General features: G+C 36.3%; 1 protein-coding gene across 2 annotated transcripts in view; it reads left to right on the plus strand.

Moving 5' to 3' along the window:
* ATP2C1 (ATPase secretory pathway Ca2+ transporting 1) overlaps positions 1-18,027 on the plus strand; it is a 119,747-nt gene that overhangs the window by 64,233 nt on the left and 37,487 nt on the right. For both annotated transcript variants that reach the window (XM_024747854.1, XM_024747862.1), the window contains exons 8-11: positions 10,001-10,156; positions 10,886-10,954; positions 11,942-12,017; positions 14,842-14,908. In XM_024747854.1, coding sequence (XP_024603622.1) covers positions 10,001-10,156; positions 10,886-10,954; positions 11,942-12,017; positions 14,842-14,908 — 368 coding nt within the window. The remainder of the gene's footprint in view (positions 1-10,000; positions 10,157-10,885; positions 10,955-11,941; positions 12,018-14,841; positions 14,909-18,027) is intronic.

The raw sequence follows: 18,027 nt of genomic DNA on the forward strand, positions 1-18,027 counted from the left end.
TAAAAAGCAAATGCAATTTAAAACAGTGACATATCTAAACCTTTTTTTTCCCTCCCAATTTTTATCTTTCTCTTTACTTGCATTTATATTCCTACCCATAAAAGCTTGCCCTTTATGTTAAATATATAGTAACCAATTTTTGATAATTAAGTATTCTCAATTTTTTATATATATATATATTTTTGGGGGGGGTGCTGGCAGTATGTGGGATCTTAGTTCCCCAACCAGGGATCGAACCCACGTCCCCTGCATTGCAACATCTACAAAATATATCTGTTTTTTCCATAGAGTCTTTTGAGGTATCCATGTAGTAAATCAGCAGATCTTTATGGAAATGAGTGTTAGGCATTGTGGGAGACACAAAGATGGTGTGATAGAGCTCTTGCCCTCAGAGAGCAGACTGCTGGTGTACACAAATCACCATAAGATAAGATAGAACTGCGTAAGTGAAAGAGAACTACAAAGAATGGAGTAGAAAATTTAGAGAAGGGAGAGGTTACTTCTGATTTGAGTGAAATAAGCATGCCTCAGACAACATTGCTCTGGTGGTCATAAACGAAGGGTAGTACTGAACAGAGATGCAGCAGCAGCAGTATGTAGATCCCTGTGAGTGTTCTGGTATGTGATTAGAGCTGCAGTATGTTAAAGATAGAAAGCATATGGTAGAATCAGGGGGCCTTGGATATGAAGCTCCACTGCAGATTTTATTGGTTGGGATTTAGCTTTGAAGGTCATACCTAGCTGGCAATGATGTTACGTTTAATCCTGCCACCGTGTGTAGAATATGTTGAAGGGATGGAGTAAGGCACCTAGTATAAGAAGCCCTCATAGCCCATGAGAATGCCAGTCTCATCTGTTATTGGAATTGACATGTACAGAGCTGTCATTCTTTGAATACCTAGTGTGTCCCAAAACATGAGCATTCTCATGTGGAGGTTATGGAAAGCCTGAAGAACATTTGGAGTTATAAGTACAAGCTTCATTTAATCTTGAAATAAAGAAAGGTCTTTCTTCCAAATACTTAAAATTTATCCTTAGAAAGATATCAGATTGCTTTAATTGTTGAGTGCAAATAACACAATACAGCAAGTATTGGGAATGTTAATTTTACTTTATTACCTTCTTTCTCCCCTTAGTAGGTCTTTTTGTATCTTTTTTACTCACTTCTTGTCCCTTCCTCCTATCCCTAATATTTGGTTAATGATAAGACCTTGAATTATTCTTCCTTAGAGATGTAGTAGGCCTGTCACTTGATATAAATCATCTTCCCCTCCCCCAAAGAAACCTAACTTGAATCCATGAAGTTTTTGTCACCATTTATTCTGGAGTGCTTCTCTTCTAATTCAGAAGTAGACCTCCTCAGTGGGATAGTTAGAAGATGATTTTCCCATTGTTTGAACAATTTGAGCAGTATAACGACACAGAAACTTTAAAACACCATTTGACTTAGTAAAGTATTTAAGGGTTTCATTTAAACAAGGGTTAATTGAGAATTATCTCAGATAATTAAAATTAATTTCTCATATAAAAAAATACTTGTCAGAATATGGATTAGTACATATTTTATCCATTCAGCAAATATATATCGAAGACTTACTGTGAGTTTAATAAGAGGGATTTTTGACATTTTAAAGCTTGATGCTGTAAAAATTAGAAGTGTATGCTTTGTGGAGTAATTGATTAGTTTTGATTGTTTTCCCCCTACTTGTTAACTTTTCAGACACTTCATCAACACGTTTTATTTGGCAGTGCTGTGCTTAGGTTGATTTTGTTCCAGTTAATCCACTTTACATATATAGTTGAACATCTTTAATTTCTTCTGTCATTTCTCTCCCCTACCTGGTACCAGAGGCATGTTTTTGCAACTACTTTGATAGTAGATTGAGACAACATTCCTAAAAGAATTGAGCCTTTCCTGCTGCTTCTAGATTTAAATGTACTGACCGAAGACATAAGAAAGCTGATAAGGTGAAATTCTCTTCTGGACACAGGTTACTAACTTTTTGTAATTAAATTGGCTTATTGGAGTGTTGTTTGCTGAATTTGGTTGTGGTGAATGATTATGTAAGGCTAGCTGGTTATTTGATGTTCCTACATGAAACAAGCTCTTTGTTAGAGTATAAAGGAAACAGAAGACTCCTCAGTTATCCTTGGGATATTATTAATTTTTCACAAATAAAGCACATGGATTTCACTTTGGAAAAAGTAAGCATAGGACTTTTGCAGTATAGTTCTTTTCGTGTGGACATGGCCCGTGGCCAAGGTTGTCACTTCAGCATTGTCATTGCTGCAACTCTAGGGTTCCTGTCATAATTTCAGTGGTTCAGACTTTGGCTGCAGTTCTTGCGTGGGCCTGTAGTAGCATCTTGTCAGCAAGTTCAGTGACTCACTGCTATATAACTTTTATCCGGTATTTTCTGGCTGTGTCTTAAGTCAATTCAGGCTGCTGTGATAAAATACAATAGACTGGGTGGCTTAAACAACAGATGTTTATATCTTATGGTTCTGGGTGCTGGGAAGTCCACAGTCAGGGTCTGGCAGAATTGGGTTGTTGGTGAGGGCGCTCTTTTGTCTTGCAGTCTTTTTGCTATGTCTTCATATGGTAGAGAGAGTGATCCCTCTTCCTTTTACAAAGCCACTGATCCCATTATGTGGGCCTCATCCACATTACCTTCTTTAACTCTGATTACCTCCCAAGACCCTATCTCCAGTTATCATCACATTACATTGGAGTTTAGGGCTTCAGCATGAATTTTGGGGGGACAGAATTCAGTCCATAGCAGGCTGAGTCTATCTTTTGTAAAACCCTTTTTAAAGAAGATTAATATTGATAACTTAAGAATTTCTGTATTTGCTTTTCTTGCCTGAGTCAGTTTTCCATGGCCAAGGAATGAGCGAATATGTGTTGGTGGCAGTAACCTTACCAGCATAGGAACCTTAGAATTATTTGTGGAGCTGGGATAGTAAAACTTAGAGGAATTGAGCTATGGGCATGTTCTCCAGTTTTTTCCCTTAGGATTTTTATTTTTATTTTTTAGTAGTAGTTCAGAAGAGATACCTCTGGCTAGTTAATTGGGGGCAGCCAAGGGATTGGTCAGACAGTGACTTTAGATGAAGCAATCTTATAGACTATACATATCTACATAACAGTACATTTTGCCTTTTTGGAAACATAACATATTTTCCATAATGTTCCAGGTAAAGTCTATATCAAAATTTGAACAAAGAATTCTTTGTAAGAGAAAACAATGTAAGAGTCAGGAAAAGAGGATTTCTTTTGGCTGTTGAAAATATTTTACCTCTTAGCTACAAGTTTTTAACTAAACACAAAATATTGCCTGAAATGTACCAAGATTTTCCTTCACTTGGAGTACTGAATGATTAATTCTATTGATACTTTCTTTTGTGGCTCATGTGTTAGTGTTATTAGCCCATATCATTCTTTGAAACTGTCTTCAAGATCTACACACAGGGTACAGTTGCCACTTTTTTTTCAAACCCAATTTTTGTTTAAATGGGGATGTCTTAATTTTTCATTTTTGAAAGATAGTTTTGCTGGATATAGAATTCTCTTTGATTTTTTTTTTAAGCACTTTAAATATGTTATTCTACTGCTTCTAGCTGCCATGGTTTCTGATAAGAAATGGGATGCTAATCTTATTGAGAATCCCTTGTACATGATAAGTTGCTTTGCTCTTGCTGTTTTCAAGATTCTGTCTTTGTCTTTCAGCAGTTTGGTTATAATTTCTCTCAGTGTAGATGTTTATGAGTTTATCCTGTTTGGAGTGTATTTGTCTCTTTGATGTATAGATTCCTGTCTTTCATTAAATTTGGGAAGTTTTCATCCAATATTTCTTCATATATTCTTTCTGCCCATTTCTAGTTTTTTTTTCTTCTAGGACTCTTATAATGCTTAAATTGGTATGCATTTTACACTTTGTCTTCCCTGGTATATGTGGTAGCCCTTCCAAGCCTTTATTTCTTCAAAGAACTTCCACCTTAGTCTCTTCCTTTTCAGTCTTTTGATTGTGTCTGCTGCGTGCCCTGTTCTGTGCTTTGCTTGCTAGTATATGTCTTTAATCTTTTGGCAGATACCTGGAAAGCTACTCTAGCTGGAGTCGGGATGTGAATTAAAGGTCAGCCTCTGCACCAGTCCTTCAGAGAACTGCCAGACAGGTCAAAACACACAACTATAGTATTTTAGGAGCAGGGTCCAGGAACAGAAGCTTCTATCCCCACAGCTATTGCTGCTTCTCTTGGGAATGGGGCGTAGCAGACAGGCAAATAAAAATGCCTTTTTCTTCTCAAGCATTTCCCTGGTTGCTTTTTTATTCCAGAGTTTATTCTGTTAGTTTTTGCCAGCTTATGATTTTTTAGTGGAGGGACCAGTTGTTTGAGTGCCGTGCTCCACTATTTTCTGTGATGTTACTCCTGAGTTGTAAGTTTTTATATTGACTTCAGTGTATTTTTTTGGCAGGTAAATTTGATAAATTGATTTACAGTATGTTGCTCCCTCCTTATTGTGATTTATCAGTGAAACTTCACTTTTAAATTTCTGAATTATTAAACATATACATACTTGTAAAAAAGCAATTTACAAACATCTTAGGAAGTAGAGATTTTAAATTAGCTGTTGAAAGAAATTGACTAGAATGTTGGAAAAGGTGTATGTTGTATTTGTGGGATGTGGAAACATTCATATTCACTAAAAGCTATTTGATACAATCACTTGTGTTTGACTTTGGAAAAGATGTATTTTTCTTTAATAGTATCATACAGCTGAGAAAACCATTCCATACTTAGAGCAATAGGAGTGCTGGTTCTCTAAGATTGTATAAGCGGAGCTCTGCTTAGTGTTTTGTTGTCTGATTTTTATAGTTCAGTGGTTAAAAACTATTGTGAGCTGAGCAATGCTATTCACTTTAAAATGCTGACGAGAAAGAACTCTTTTTTTCCTCAGTCACTAGAATTTAAAAAGACAATATGGGTGGGTTAGAAGTGAGACTTAGTGTCTTTGTTTTAAGAGTATCATTTTACATTGGTAGGAAAGGACTGTTGCAAAAATAGGTCCCCTTTTGAAATTTTGTTCCTTTTAATAGTCTTACTGAAATATCCTATAAATCATTGTTAACTGAATTTAAATTTTTGCCTTTAAATTATTGACAACTTGATCAAGTTCAATCTGTACTCTTTTTTTTTTTAAATAAGCAGCACTGAATGTACACTTTGTGTTGCTGCACGTGGGCTTTCTCTAGTTGCGGTGGGCGGGGGGCTACTCTTTGTTGCGGTGCATGGGCTTCTCATTGCAATGGCTTCTCTTGTGGAGCATGGGCTCTAGGCGCGCGGGCTTCAGTAGTTGTGGCACACGGGCTCAGTAGTTGTGGCTCGGGGGCAGCTCTAGAGTGCAGGCTCAGTAGTTGTGGCACATGGGCTTAGTTGCTCCGCGGCATGTGGGATCTTCTTGGACCAGGGATCGAACCTGTGTCCCCTGCATTGGCAGGCGGATTCTTAACCCCTGCACCACCAGGGAAGTCCCTGAATCCATACTCTTAAGTCAAGTTTGCAAGCATTTACCCTGGGATAAAATTGATTTCATGTAACACTTGGTCAGTTGGGCTTTGATTAGTAAGCTAGAGCTCATGAAGAATTTTTAATTATATTTTCCTTCATTTGAATAAACAGTAAGAGGAATCTTAATTTTTGAGAGCATAAGTAAGAAATTTTATCATGATCAGGCAGTTGCAGATGAATATTTTGGAAGATTCATTTCTGAGGAAAGAAATCCATTTCTGATTTGCTTTTAATTCTGGACTAGAGGTGATTAACCTAGCAGCATACAGGATACTAAGATGTTCTTTAGTTTATGAACTTATTTGTAGTTACCAATTGTACCATATTAACCGTAATTTTTTTAAGCAGTCACTTTTTGCTTTCCAGGAAACCTTTGTGACTTTGGCATTTACCTTATTTCTGCCTAATGTTTTATAGGAATAATCCTGTGAGTTATTTTCAACCATTTAAATTCTGTAGGTGTTAAATATTCAGATTGTGGGATTATGTATGCATCTTGATTCTTATTTACATTCTGCTTTTTGAAGTGTGTTGTGTCTTATTTACACCTCCGCCATAGTGCCTGAGGAAGAATGAAGAGAAACATAATCAGTTTCCTTATTAACAGCTTTTCTGAAGGTTTTACGTTTAAACTTGGATGGAAGGCATGGAGCTGGCTGATTCTTTGACTTAATTTTATCCTAACCTTTCTCTCATGAATGCAATGGATAAATAACTCTAATGTCTTTCTTCTCAGGTGAATTAAATTGTGACTTTGTTAAAGTGTAATAATTAGGCTTGCCTACTTTATTAAGGTACCACCCTTCCTAGAAATGACTTCCTTCCCCTTACTCTCTCAAAACTGCTTAATCCTTCAGTATGTCTGTAAAATAGGGATAATAATACTAGTGCTTGCCTCATTGGAGTTGCTAGTAGCTAAGTAGCTGTTAGTAGATAACTTAGTATAGGTGTGTAGCATGGTGCCTAGCAGATAGTGAGCAAGGAAGTGTCAACTGACTGCTTTTAGTATTAGCATCATCTTTGAAGAAAGATCTAACTTTTTTCTTACTTGGTAATAAATGTGTTAGTGTGAAAAATTATATAGACCTAAGATTAATTTGGGAAGAAGAGTCAAATAACTGTGTTCTTTTAATAAAAAAAATTCATTGCTTTTGAACATGGCAGGTGTTTTTTTTTGAATCTGTAGTTATGGTGAAGTAATGAACGCAAATTTACCTGGCTTATCTTTGCATACATAATTATATAAAATGGGAAGCCTTCTAAAGACTTCTAAAGACTGTCAGATCTGTGTTTTAAGGAATACTTTTTATAAGCCTATTTTGATACTAGAATCTATCACATTTACATGGTATTAAACTTTCAGGAAATGCTAACACAGTTTGGTCTCTCTGGAGTTGTATGATATAATTTACTTTTATTTTGAACATTCTTAAACTTTATGATCTAATGTTATAAACTTGATTATATTTGCAGTGTCATATGCCTGCCTAGCACAGGAACGCACCTAGCATGTTCCTGCCCCTACAGGCTTTGTACTTTGTGCTCCTTTTGCCTAGAATCCTTCCTCCCTGATTGTGGCCCAACCGTGGGGCCCTCACGCCAGTCAGGGCTCTGCAAAAGGGTCATCTGCTTTTGAGAGATGTTCTCTTTCTATCTAAATGTCACTCTCCATTCTTACCATTTTTTCCCCTCACTATCAAGCATTATATTATCCACTCTTGTTTATTTTTTCAAATCAATTTCCCATTAGAATAAAAGCTGAGGGCAGCAGTAAACTTTGTTTACTGCTGATTCTCACTCTGTATGATATAGTACAGAACCTGGCATATTATAAGTATTAATAAATACTTTTTTTTTTTTGCTGTACGCGGGCCTCTCACTGTTGTGGCCTCTCCCGTTGCGGAGCACAGGCTCCAGACGCGCAGGCTCAGCGGCCATGGCTCACGGGCCCAGACGCTCCGCGCCGGACCGGGGCACGAACACGTGTCTCCTGCATCGGCAGGCGGACTCTTAACCACTGCGCCACCAGGGAAGCCCTAATAAATACTTTTTAAGTGAATGAATCAATGGCGTTGATCAAATCAAAAGTTTTATTATGTAGATGGGGAGAAAGAATTCATGAACTCAATTTTTAATAATTATTTTCTGTGAGTTTTTTTAAGGTATTTATGGTCATAACAAAATAACCATTTAAATAGATGAGATTTATTCCCCTTCCCCACCCCACAAAAAAAAGAAAAAACAGGATTTAAATTTAGAGTACTTGGTACACAGTAGGAATTGTCAATCAGGAGGCCCAATTCAGAACACCAGCTCAGTTTATAATAGCAGTGAAACTGCACATTAAACTGCTCTGGGTTCATTTTCTTATCTTGTTTCCTTTCTAGGATCTAACCCAGTGCCTGGTACATAGTTAAGGTAGTCAGTAAATGTTGCTTAGGTGAGTGAATGAACCTATAAAATCAGTAAAATCATGAACTAGTTTCTAGTTTCCCAAAGAGCCTCCTAATGATCCTTGAACTAGAGCTTCTGGAATAAAATGGATCAAAGATGTTTGGAAAACACTCTTCTGTTGATTCTGAAACCTGAGTGCAACATCAGAATTACTTGGAGGGCTTGTAAATTGCAGTCTGTTAGGTTCACTCTCCCCACCTCCTTGTTTGCGGTAGGGCAGTGAATTTCTTAACAAGCTCTGAGGTGTTAGAGGTGAGGCTGGTTCTGCTAAGACCGCACTTCCACAACCCCTGCTGTATCTGTAATCCTGTTGAGGTGCCTCACGCTGGTGCATTGTAACTTTTGAGAAGCACTATGGTAGGGGAAGCTGTTTAATTCTTAACACAGTGTTTCTAAAACTTCCTTGACCAGAGTACTCCTCCCTTGTATGTATGTGTATATATATGTGTGTCGGTTTATCAATGATCATCCATCTATAACACTATACACAATGCCTATTAACATCCTTTGAACTGTTGTTCTGTGGGCCATACTTAGAAACAGAGCCAGGTCACATCTGCAGTATTTTCCACATATAAAATGATGATTTTTTTTTTTTATGCTTGGGTAGGTGAATTCTTAATTGTGTTAGGAGTGCAGCCTTCAGTATTGAACCCCATTGCAGAGTTGGATGGTGATATGATATTCATGATCTGCATGGAAACATATACATTTTTGATTCTTGCTTACATAAATTTAGAATAAATGTAGGGATGTATAGCAAGAACAATTTCATGAAAATTAAACCCAAAATGATGAAATTATTTATTTCTCAGTACCTTTTATATCTTTCAGTCATATTTCTCTTCTGTTATAGTTGGTTTAAATCTGTCAAACCCATTTTCAGGACTTCAGGATATGGCAATATTAGGAAATAATTTTAGAAAACTCATGAGAGTCGAGTTTTCTCTAAAGATTGTCTCAGCTAGTGTCTCCTTTTCCCTAGTTGTATTTGGAAGTTTAGGCTAATTTTGTCTCACGGTTCTGTCTACTTTGTATGTAGATTTTGTTGATTTAGCTTCGTTTTTTTTTTTTTGGCTGCATCGGGTCTTCGTTGCTGTGTGCGGGCTTTCTCTAGTTGCTGCGAGGGGGAGGGGTTACTCTTCTTGCGGTGCACAGGCTTCTCATTGAGGTGGCTTCTCTTGTTGCGGAGCACAGGCTCTAGGTGCAATGGTTCTGTCTACTTTGTATGTAGATTTTGTTGATTTATCTTCGTTTTTTTTTTTTGGCTGCATTGGGTCTTCGTTGCTGTGTGCGGGCTTTCTCTAGTTGCTGCGAGGGGGAGGGGTTACTCTTCTTGCGGTGCACAGGCTTCTCATTGAGGTGGCTTCTCTTGTTGCGGAGCACAGGCTCTAGGTGCATGGGCTTCAGTAGTTGTGGCTCACGGGCTCTAGAGCACAGCCTCAGTAGTTGTGGCACACTGGCCTAGTTGCTCCGTGGCATATGAGATCTTCCCAGACCAGGGCTTGAACCCATGTCCCTTGCATTGTCAGGCAGATTCTTAACCACTGCGCCACCAGGGAAGTCCCTAGCTTCTTTTTTTTTTCGGTACGCGGGCCTCTCACTGTTGTGGCCTCTGCCGTTGCGGAGCAACAGGCTCCGGACGCACAGGCTCAGCGGCCATGGCTCATGGGCTTAGCCGCTCCACGGCATGTGGGATCTTCCCGGACCGGGGCACGAACCCGTGTCCCCTGCATCGGCAAGCGGACTCTCAACCACTGCGCCACCAGGGAAGCCCCCCCAGCTTCGTTTTTAAATATGGTTGTACCTATTCCAGTCTACTGTCTTAAAGTAATGGATATGATAAAAGATTTGGTTAATTTATAGAAGGGAGGATATTTGTGGAAGGAGTGATGGTTATAGACTCCTTAGATGTTAAGTTTAGCAGAGAGAGTCTTCAAACTTGAACTTACTGGAGTGCTTTATGTTCCCCAAGGCTGTGGATCTTTCCATTGATGAGTCCAGCTTGACAGGAGAGACAACACCTTGTTCTAAGGTGACAGCTCCTCAGCCGGCTGCCACTAATGGAGATCTTGCATCAAGAAGTAACATTGCCTTCATGGGAACACTGGTCAGATGTGGCAAAGCAAAGGTAAATTTTCTTTCTCGTTTTCAAGATAGCAGTTCCTTTGTTTTCAGCCATTTCCTCAGTTCTTTTTTGGCTAGTTTTATGTGGAGCTTTTAAAAATATATGGCGAAGAAATGGCAGAATTGAACCTAATCCTTGGCAGATATTTGTGAGACTAAGGAGAAGCCGTGTCCCTGAGTTATAATACATCCATAGTTCTGCCAATTACCAGGTAATGGATCCTGTAAAAGCATAGTCCTCAGTACCTGTTCTTTTCTTTTTTTTTGGCTTGTGGATATGTTCACCATTGGTTAAATAAAATTTCAATTTAGTTGAAATGACACTGGCTATAATATTCAGACTACATATCACTCTCCTACTGATTGATTTCAAATATTTTATTTCCTGGATTTTAATATTACACAAATGTAAAAGGCATCATTCAATAGCTTTTGAGAGGGAAACTACATTAAATGTCTCTACTGAGTATAAGAAAGGTTCAAATTTCAGAAATATTAACATAGACAAAAAAATGGGCCACAGAATTGAGTCAGTAATAAGTTTAATGAGATGTTTGTTTTCAAGGGTCTGTAGTAACATCAAAAGTAAATTTGCTGAGGGAACCTTGGATACGTATGTCAGACATCTTGACTGTGGGTGGCTTTGGAGAAAGGGAATGAAGGGGTTTTGTTCTTTGGTTGAGAGAGGTGATTCCATCTGAATGTAAATATGTTTTCTTGTTTTTCCCTTTAGGGTATTGTCATTGGAACAGGAGAAAATTCTGAATTTGGAGAGGTTTTTAAAATGATGCAGGCAGAGGAAGTGAGTAACAAACTTAGTTTGTTAATGATGTTTGAGTTTCAAATCCGAAATATTTTCCATTGTAAGTAGAGGAAAAGAGAATATTGGAGGATTATTTTGTTAATTTTGGAAGTAATATTTTATTCAGAATATTACTCAGTTGTCTGTGCTTAAAATCATAAGTGGAAAGCCTGTAATTGGAAGGGTTTGAATTAACACTTTGATATTTGAAATATTCTGATGTTTATTCATTGTTCATAGGAGAAGAAGGTTTAGCCAGTTATTTATAAGGCTTATTATTTTTAGAAATTAGCTTTATCATATTAAATTTAAAGATTACTAAATAGTATATTTGTACTTTAGAACATGTCTTCTACCAAAATTCCCAACTTTACATAATTCCAAGTATCTGGAGAAAAAAAGCTTGCAAAGTGAAATAACTTGGAAGATACCCTTGTTGAAGGATATTGAAGATTAGTTCTCTCATTTAAAATATCTTCTTATATTTAAAAAAGAAGTTGCATTCTACAAATATCATTTTCTTCTCAAATTATCTGGATTTCTCAGGTAGCTTGCTAAGACTCCCATATGTGATGCAGTGTGTAAAACCGTCCCAAGCTTGGGGGTGAAGGGATCGCCAGAGATCAGGGAGCCAACAGGGTAAAAAAAAAGACTTGGGTTACAAGCATCTTTGTAAGGAGAAAGAGTAGAAAAATGAGGGGCAGCTGATGATAATGAAGTCCTGGGGAAACTGCTAGGGAGAATAAATTTTTCCTCAAAGAGGCATGGGGAGCACGGACCTTTTCAAATGGGTTTTTAACAGTCTAGGCCTCACAGTTTTCTCAGTGAAGGAGCTAAAACTTACCTCAAGGGAGAGTTGTGTATGTCATGGGTGTGTTAAGCACAAGCATGTGTGTGTCAAACACTTAGAGTCCCTGGCACCTAGTAAAGCTCACTAAATTTAGGTAATTGGGTAATTGTGGTGACACTCTTCTCCAATTTGTCAAGGCACCAAAAACCCCTCTGCAGAAGAGCATGGACCTCTTAGGAAAACAACTTTCCTTTTACTCCTTTGGTATAATAGGTAAGAGAAGAGTGAGTATGTATATCTCCTATATTTACTTAGGTTTATTTTTTGAGTGGGAAGGGGGAGTTAGATCCATACATAGAAAAATTCCATTCATTCATTTATTCGGCTACTATTACTTTTTTTAAACTATAAAACTAATCCCCAGCTGTTGTCCTTTTCTACAAAGATAAAATAGAACTCTGTAATTCCTGTAATCAAAGAGCATTTCTATAAACATTTTAGTATTTGTCTTTCTAGTCTTCAATAAAATATGATAGTATTGTGTTATGACTACTCTTCTAAAACAAATTTAAAGGTTGTATAGTATTCCATTGTGTGAATATGTGTGTGTATACATATATAAAAAGCCAGTGCTCTTTTAGACATTTGTGTAGGTTTTTAAAGTTTTAAAAAATTGTGTAAGTGATTCTTCAGTGCAGGTATCTTATTATAAACACCGCTCATTTCCTTAGGATAAATTCCTGAAAGTGAAATTATTGGGTCGAAGAGTATCTGTGTGATTTAAAAATGTTTGGCATGTTTTTAAAGGCTTTTGTTTCATATTGCCAAATAATATCCTCCATCAACAAGATAAAAGTCTCTCTTCCAGCACCCTTGCCAGCTTTTTTGTCACTAACTTAATAGGTGAAGAAAAGTCTTCTCATTATTTTATTTCAAAATTCATTATTCGAGAAACAGAACACTTTGTCATATGTATGTTAGTCCTTTTTATTTTATGACCTGCTGGTTTATTTCTTTTGTCCCTCTTCTTTTGTGGTGTAAGTCTTAGATTGGTCACAGCTCTTTGTATAATTAGGATATTAATCCTTTTGTTGTTTTTAAGTTACAAGTATTTTTTTCTCCTGATTTTTAAATTGCTTTTGAGGGCTGTATAATAAACTTGGTAGGGAGGGGAGAGATGTGTGTAATGAAACAATCTCTTGCCTGAGATTCTTATCACCCTCCTGTTGATGATTAGTGCAGTTAAGTTTCTGTCTGTGTTCTATTCATAAAGGCTCCCCCAACCCCATATGGGAGAATGTTTTTTGTTTATAGTTATTTAAACATCACTATACTACTTTAGTTTTTACTTTTGACACTTAATTTTTCTATTTTATTTAGAATTTATTTTAGTATAAGACTTAAGGTAGAGTTATTACTTTGTTACTCAAAAGTTAATTATCCTAGTACCATCAATTCCATAATCCATTCTTAATTCACTGAGTTGACACAACATCTTTATCATAACATTAGACACATCAACTTTGGAGTCTTTTCTCTGTTTCTTTCTTTCTTTTTTTTTTTTAAAGAGAAAAGTAAAATGTTTTCTGGAAAAGCAGAGCACATGCGGAAAGATGCATGGATGAACTCTGCGAGAGAGTCCTTCTCTGTTTAATTCTTCCATATGTTATTTTAATTTTTCCTGCTAGCTTTTAAGATAACAGTGCAATTTTAAGACAACATTTCTGCTGTACAGTTTCAGTGAACTAACTTCTTGAATATTAATCCTCTTGATCCATTTCTCATTATCATAAACATAAAGTAGAAGCTGGGAAGGTATTTCATTCTTTTTGTTTAAATGGTGTGTATGTTCTCATAGCTCCCTTCATTTGGTTATTGCTGTTTATTTTTTAGAATTTATAGTGAATTTGGTAAATTGAAGGGCCATTTAACCAATTAAATCTTTCCAGTTTATATTAACGTTGTATCATTAAACCACGTCAAATTTAGTGATAAAAATTTTTCAACTTTATGGTTACCTGGTTTTAAATGCATTGGACATAATTTTTCTTGTTAGGATAGTGTATGGAATAGGAGAAGGATCAAGATCAAAATCAAGGGTCAGCAGACTTTTTGGTAAAGCACCAGATAGTAAATGTTTCAGCCTTTGGTTTGTACGTTCTGTGTTGGAAATACTCAACTTTGCCATCAGCACAAAAGCAACCACAGACAATTTACAAACAATGGGTGTGGCTGTGTTCCAACAAACTATTTACAAAAACACATAAGAGGGCCATAGATTGTATAGTTTGCTGGACTCTGGTATAATTCACTGGACAGTTTTCTTTTATCAAGATAGTATTTGGGATGGGATCTGGATCATTATTTTGTAGTTGCAGAAAGATGAAGAAAACCTTGTTTTCAATATCCATATTGATCTAGAATATAGTCTCGAAGTTATTTTATTAAAACTCTGATACAGTGTTTTTCCTCACAAAACCAGTGGTACATCCCTTGTGCCCCCCCCTTCTTTTCAAAGATAAAGATTAAAGAAGAGAGTAAAGAATCAGCTGTTTGGTTTATGTTAATTCGTTTTTAACTTTTAAACACTGTAAAGGTCATAATTTTAAAATGTTAATTGCAGTTTTGGCTGTCTTATAATGTCTTATATCATTCGTTGAGCCAAGTCCTAAGTACTCCTTGGTTTGTAGTACAAACTTAATGTGCAGTGTCTGGATATTGAGTTATGAGAAGTAAAGTTCCAGGGTTTATTTTTGCGAACCTCATAGTTAAGAGAAAACCTATATGTATGTGCTGCCTTCTTTTTTTCCCCCTCTTATATTGGGAACTCTCAGATATTATTACTTTAAGGGATGGGTGGCAGCAGTGGCAACAAAAGGTAAAACTGTAGGTGTGTGCATGCATACACAGTTTTAACCTTAAGATTAATTTAATCTCACCTGCTTAATGGATTCTTGTAAAATCTTATAATTGTGATCTGATAAACTTTCCCTTTTATATCAAGGGACTTTTGCTGCCCTCAGCTTTCTGTTCTATCCCTTCTATGCCCAGGTGATTTTATATAAAAGGGAAAAATAGCTGTTTGATTCTGTTACAGGTATCATCATGTTGGTTGGCTGGTTACTAGGAAAAGATATCCTGGAAATGTTTACTATTAGTGTAAGGTAAGTTCTGATAGTTTGTTTATAATTTGAAGTCTCTTTTGCCTCTCTTACTTCTTTGTTAGTCATAGCTTACGTTCCATTATGGAGGTATTATACGTGCACATAAGAGTATATTAACTCTACTTAAATAGTTCAGAATTCATATGTTGAAATGAGCTCCAGGAAAATGAAAACCTATGTATATGCAGTGGAGAAACCCCACACTACATGTCTGGTATTATCAATCCAATATTGCTTTTTTATACTTATATAGACAATTAAGGATTGCCAAACTGAAAACTAGGAGCATGAGAGAGAAAGACCACAATATAGAAATTGAATAATCCATCTCAGAGGAAAACCAAATATGCAAGAATTGACGAAAAATTAAAAATAAACAGAAAGCCTTCATATTTTCAGAGATTTGTGAAGAAACTGCATTCATGATAGACAGATTGCTGTAGAAAAGGATCACAGAACCAAAATATATTTTTTTAAGATATTTAGGTTATGATTGCTGAAATTAAAGATTCAATTTAAAGGCTATGATATAAAGTCGAAGTGGTCTCCCCAAAAATAGAGTAAAAAGTCTAAAACAGAATGAAATAAAAGTGACAAAGAATAATTCAGTAAATGCCATATCTAAGTAATAGAAGATTTAAAAAGAGGTAAGAAGAAATTATATAAGAAATGAAGCGAGACATGAATCTTTATAGATTGAAAGGATTCTTCAAATGCCAAGCAGGACAAAAAAAACTCCAACCCAGATACATCATTGTGAGACTAAAGAAAACAGGTCAGGTCATCTGTATAGGAAGGAAAATTAGACTGGTATCATACTTCTCATTAGCAACTACAATTTCCACCACAGGGTCTTTTTAGGCTCTACTAAGATTTTCAACTCATGAGACTTTCATAGATCATACTTGGTACCTGTGTCCTGAGCACCACAGGGCAACGTCCTCTTCTGAGAGAGTTGCTACAGCAGTGCCTGTAGCAGTTCAGCTTAGGTACAAGCAGATGAGATGACCATGTAAGGGCAGGAGCTGTCCTGGGTTAAAATACCTCATAATCCACAGGAGCCAGCATCTCTGGAAACGTACACTTTCCAGGATGCCTGCAAGAAACATGCCCAGTTATGAGAGTCACCACACTCAGGAAACCCAAAGCTGTAGCTTCCTGTAAGATAATTATAATTCTCCCAGTCCATGGATAATTTATCGGTCAGGAGATCCTTTTATCATAAGCAGTGTTGCCTAGCAACATAGTTGCTATACTGTCATCACTAAGGGAACAGAGCTAGAGATTTATTTAACCAAATACAGAAGGGAAAAAGGATTTTATTAAACCTTCATCCACAGCAACATTGGATTAAATTAGAAGACAGTGGGGCAGTACAATTAAAGTATGGGGGGAAATGATTTTAAATCTATAAATCTAGGTCTAGCCAAAGTATCAATTTAGGTAATTACAAATGGATAAGCAAGTAATCAAAAAATTTATCCCATACCTATTCTTGTATGAATTCCAGCAAAACAAGGGTGAAAGAAAGGAAGATGATGTTGTGTAGGGTGTAAGAAAAAGTGGAACTCACCTAGTCCTCTAAGGAAAAGAAATCCTGGATGACAGCTCTGTAATAGGCCTAGCAAGTAATAGTTCAAGTTTCAGAATAAAAACCAATGGATTAAAGAAAAAGTCAAGTGGAGTGCAAGGAATAAGTAGGATGAATAAGAAGTTAAAAGATATTTGTGATATAGTGAAGGACTATAGTTTTTCCTTGGAGGAGCAAAAATACAACTTGAAACTCTTGGCTTAAATATGTGTAAAGGAGCCTTGGGTTAAATATGAAATGAATTTAAAATGGGGCATGAATTTTATTAACCATTGGCATATTATTATCTATTGGACTCATGTTTTTGAGTATTTTTTTTTGGAGCAGTTCTGACTATTTGTGAAGATTAATACCTCATGACTTTTATTCCTACCTCAGGATCTTCCAAAGGACCAAACATTTAGGAATTTTTAAATAAAATAAAACTCATTCTATTTTGCAATAACCATATGGGTCTACTGTACATTTATATGTGCTAAAATACATGTGGGATCTTTAGTGAACTTATTTTTCCTGCGTGTTGAAACATCTTGGCTGTTTTATTCCCCTAGCAAGTATTTTAACAATTATTTCCACCTGTGCTAAAAATGAGTAAAACAATGAGAAAGCAGAAGGATAAGTAGCTTATAAGGCTACTCTAATAATAAATAAATCATTATTATTCTGTTATCCTTTAATTTTCTTATTATGTTGCCCAAAGCATTACATTATCATTTTAAAAGGTATAAGAATAAGTCTGGAGACAAAATCTTGATAGTTTTTTGTTTTGGTTTTTTTTTTGCATTCATTAAACAAAATTGAGAAATTCAGAATTTTTAATTTTTTTTACCATAATGGCAAAGAAGAATTGACAGAAGAATTTTCATAATTATTAGACAAACCAGAAGATGACTGCAAAGAGACAACCACTGTAGGCTCTAATGATGAAGGTGAAATTGAATCATATAAGTGTAATCTCAACACTGAATGCTTGGATGATGGTACTCTAGATTTTCTCAAACTCCTGAATTTTAATGAGTGAACTGGGTTTTTATTTTTATTTTTTTGCCTGCGCTGTATGGCTTGTGGGATCTTAGTTCCCTGACCAGGGATTGAGCCCTGGCCTTTGGCAGTGAAAGCGCTGAGTCCTAACCAGTGGACTGCCAGGGAATTCCCTGAACTGTTTATTTTTAAGAATGAAAGGGGAAGGACAGGCATTCTCTTATAGTTAGTCATTCTACAGCAAGGAATTTGTCATGCAGTATTGTATTACTGAGAAGATGACTGTCCTAAAAGTTATGGACCATTAACATTTCCAGAAGTGTTGCATTTTGAAGAGACAAATGCAAAAAGAAGAACCAGAATTGATAAAGCTAAAACTTGTTAGAAATGGTTTTTGAATTTGAAATCACTGTTTTAAAAGGTGAATATGTTCCAGGTTTATTCATGACAGTTGAGCAGTTGCATTCAAAGGGCGTTGTCCATTCAGATATATATACTTTCAAATCCAGGAATATAGTTTGGGGTTAAAATTCAAATGAAAATTTCT

The sequence above is a fragment of the Neophocaena asiaeorientalis genome, unplaced genomic scaffold (genome assembly GCF_003031525.2).
Source record: "Neophocaena asiaeorientalis asiaeorientalis breed wild unplaced genomic scaffold, Neophocaena_asiaeorientalis_V1.1 scaffold33, whole genome shotgun sequence".
Taxonomy (NCBI): Eukaryota; Metazoa; Chordata; class Mammalia; order Artiodactyla; family Phocoenidae; genus Neophocaena; species Neophocaena asiaeorientalis.